The 3,179-nt window shown below is 54.6% G+C and overlaps 1 protein-coding gene across 2 annotated transcripts in view; it reads right to left on the bottom strand.

The window, feature by feature from the left end:
• Zfpm2 (zinc finger protein, FOG family member 2) overlaps positions 1–1,390 on the bottom strand; it is a 410,323-nt gene extending 408,933 nt beyond the window's left edge. For both annotated transcript variants that reach the window (XM_057792581.1, XM_057792582.1), the window contains exon 1: positions 679–1,390. In XM_057792581.1, the coding sequence (XP_057648564.1) occupies positions 679–718 (40 nt within the window). In that variant the 5' untranslated portion in view covers positions 719–1,390. The remainder of the gene's footprint in view (positions 1–678) is intronic.
• Between the last annotated feature and the right edge of the window lie 1,789 nt (positions 1,391–3,179).

Genomic DNA, 3,179 nt, shown 5'->3' with positions numbered 1-3,179 from the left:
CAGGGAAACTGAAGTCCGCCCAGCCCAGTGTCCACGCGGTGGAAGAGGGACCCACCGGGAGTCCTGGGTTGCATCCCAGCACCGCGAGCCGGCAGGAAGAGGGTGCACAGCTGCCTCTAAGAGAGGCACGAACTTTTACACCTACTTTTTGTTTCACTTCGGGTTTGGCATGGCTTGTGGCACCACCCAGGATCGGGTCCCCAGACACTGATTTTTTTTTTTTCCACCACCGCCCTGGGGAAGTTACCTCCCTAGCCCGGCGTGGCCTCCACCAGCTGCTCAGAGAACTTCATCCCGGTTACCAGGAGCTGCTCCCAAGAGTGGCAGGCCGTTGGTGGGCCACAACAATGACAACAATCATACTAAGCTTTTGCGGGAGGGGATTGTCCTGTTAAGGCTCCATGATAAAAAGCGGCGACAATTGCAGGGAACCGGAGTTGAAATTCACAAGAAACCAGCGCGAAGGCTGGAGGAACAGACTGGGCTGCATTTGCCTTGCGCTCTGGCTGGCCATGTGTCTGTCTGAGGCCGTCTGGTTGTCCCTCTTTGCTCGCAAAGTTTGACAAATCCCCGAAGACCAGAAGCCGATCGCCCCGAGCGTCTCCTACCCTTCCCGCCGCGTGCGCCCTTCTCCTAGGAACCGACCCCACTAACTCCCAGCCCCGCGCGCAAACTTACGTTTGATCTGCCGGGGTTTGCTCTGCTTTCGCCGGGACATTTCGGCCGCGGCCGCTGCAGCGGGGGCTCCCGCGGTGTCTGCGGTCCCCGCTACCGTTCCCTGGGCTGTCGCCGCCTCTGTCTCAGCCGCAGCCGCTGGCCAGGCTCGGGGCCGCCGGCGGCCGGACTCCAGGTGCTCCGTGCGCGCGGGATCCCGGCGCTGGGCTCCTCCGGGAGCAGCGGATCCACGTTTAGAGATGAGCAAGCGAATGAGAAGCCAAGCGAGGGGGGCAGAGAGAGTGTGACAGGGAAGAGGGGAGGGGGCGACGGGGAGAGCGATGGGGCTGGAGGGGGGAGGATGGGAATCTAGGAGCGCTCGGCCAGCCAGAGAGAAAAGGGGAGGGGGGGGTTAGAGAAGGAAGAGAGGGAGGGAGGGGAAGGAGAGCACTCAGGGGGACCCGGACTGCAAGGGGCGGAGGGTGCGGGAGGAGGTGCGCGCTTGCTCCCCGCGTCCCCGGCTGCCGGGCAGAGACTCGGGCGCCGCCGCCACCGCTCCGGGCCGCGCCGCGCTCGCACTGCTGCGGGAGGTGGCGAGGCGCGCGAAGGAGGGGCGCGCCCGGGCTGTGGGGAGGGGAGACTATGCCATCAGCGAAAGGAGGATTGGCTGCATCCAAAGCCAGTCCGGATGCAAACTCACGGCCGGGCCTCGGTCGCGTGGAGTGCAAGGGGATCGCGGCGTGGGTGGGAGTTGAAGGGGTTGATGGGGTTGAGGGAGACGTGAGGTCTGGAGGGGGGGCACCTTCTGCAGTTGTCACCGCGTCAATGCTGGGCAGCTGCCAGGCCACCCTTCCCCCGCTCCCCTTCCAGCAACTTCTTCCAACAGCCTCTTCCAACGGACCCCCTCACACTCCTCCCTAATGCCTCGCCCATCTAGCAGGGCACAAAGAAATCTCAGTCTCCTTCCATAAACTTTGTGCTTCCAGTTACCGCTCCCCTCCAGGAGCCCCCGCCCTCCGCCCTTCCAGTTTCTTGGCAGGAAGGTTAGGCCACTGGCAAAGTCCCCGGCGAAAGCCAGCTGATCACAAACGCCAACTGTGTGTCTTGGGGCCCGTTAAGTCCTCTCATCTGCCCAGGCTCTCAGGAGACTATTTCATTGCTGTCAGAGTTCCCGGGAGACTGCTGCGGACGCGAACCATCCCCCACTGGGCCCACAAGGATGGGGTGCTGAGCTGTACTCATAGAGCTTTTCGGCATCTTGTTTGAGAGTTTCCATTTGAAATAGTGAAATCCCCGAATCCGGAGTCAGGCAGAAATTTTCCTCACCTCCAAAAGGACGATGGTTAGCTGGATGATTCCTTCTAGGTAGGAAAGGAACTATGAACTCTAACACGAAATACTAACTTTATGTGAAGTCTGTGGAAGTTCTGCAGTTCCACCCTGCCCCCGTGACCTTCCATTCTCTTAGTTCTGCCACAGGGAAGCACCGTGGAGCTAATAAAAGATTTGTTATTGTCATAATTTTTCAATCAGGTAAGATCCAACAACTATTTCCTGGTTCTTTCGTTTATTGGATTCTGTTTCTTTCCTATTTGTTGGTTGTGTGTTTGCGGTTTGGGAAATGGCAAGGCACAAGAGAACATGTTTTGAAACGATCGCAAAGCATTATTTGAGTCAAGTTAAGGTGAGAGAGGTTCTCTTAGTTTCACACAGTTTCCGATACACTGAGTATTAAATGCAATTCTTGCAGGTGTGAGAGAAGGGATGTGGCTGTGTGGAACCAGTTACTTTATGTAAATAGCGTTTACTAATAAACTCCTATGATTGCTAGCATGCATTCCCTAGATACTGCCAATGTCTCCCCCAGGAGGCTGTGAAATTGTCCACTCTGACCTGAAATGGGGTCCCCTTTGTTATTTGACTAGCAGAGACATGAGCATCATCAGATGATACTCTAAAAGGGTCTGGGGTCAGCACAGAGCCTGGACTGCTGGAGCATAATGCAGGATGCTCCTTGTGCAGGCAGCTCTCTACTCAGGGTCATTCTGTACCCCATCAGGACATCTTCTAAAGGTGTAAAGCTTTTCTTCATGAAAGGTATGGCTGAGCAAATCTTAACACCAGGCTGGAGACCAATTGTGACTTTGATTACACCACCATTAGCTCTATGGCCATATGAGGTTTTAACAGTGCAGTGCATGATCCTTTGCAATGGAAAAGGCACAAATGACCAAGTCCTTGCCCTGAAGATGCAGCAAATTGAGATCTTAAGTCTCATGAAAAGCAAGGTTATTTGTACTTACATTGTGGGGTGAATAAGCAAACGGAGACGTCGACTTTTTGCCTCCTTCATTCTCAATTCATTACCGATAAATTGGCATGCTGAGAATCTTATAATTGGATTTATTGTACATTACAGTTTTCATAGATCTTTGACAGAATTGGCTGACTTATGTCACCCAAAAGGAATGTCCACTGGAATTAAAATAACACGGCAGTTAGTGTTTCTTTTGGCATCCGAAATA

The sequence above is a fragment of the Chionomys nivalis genome, chromosome 17 (assembly GCF_950005125.1).
Source record: "Chionomys nivalis chromosome 17, mChiNiv1.1, whole genome shotgun sequence".
NCBI lineage: Eukaryota > Metazoa > Chordata > Mammalia > Rodentia > Cricetidae > Chionomys > Chionomys nivalis.
The sequence above is the reverse complement of the archived record's forward strand: the minus strand, read 5'-3'. Positions and strand labels throughout refer to the sequence as shown.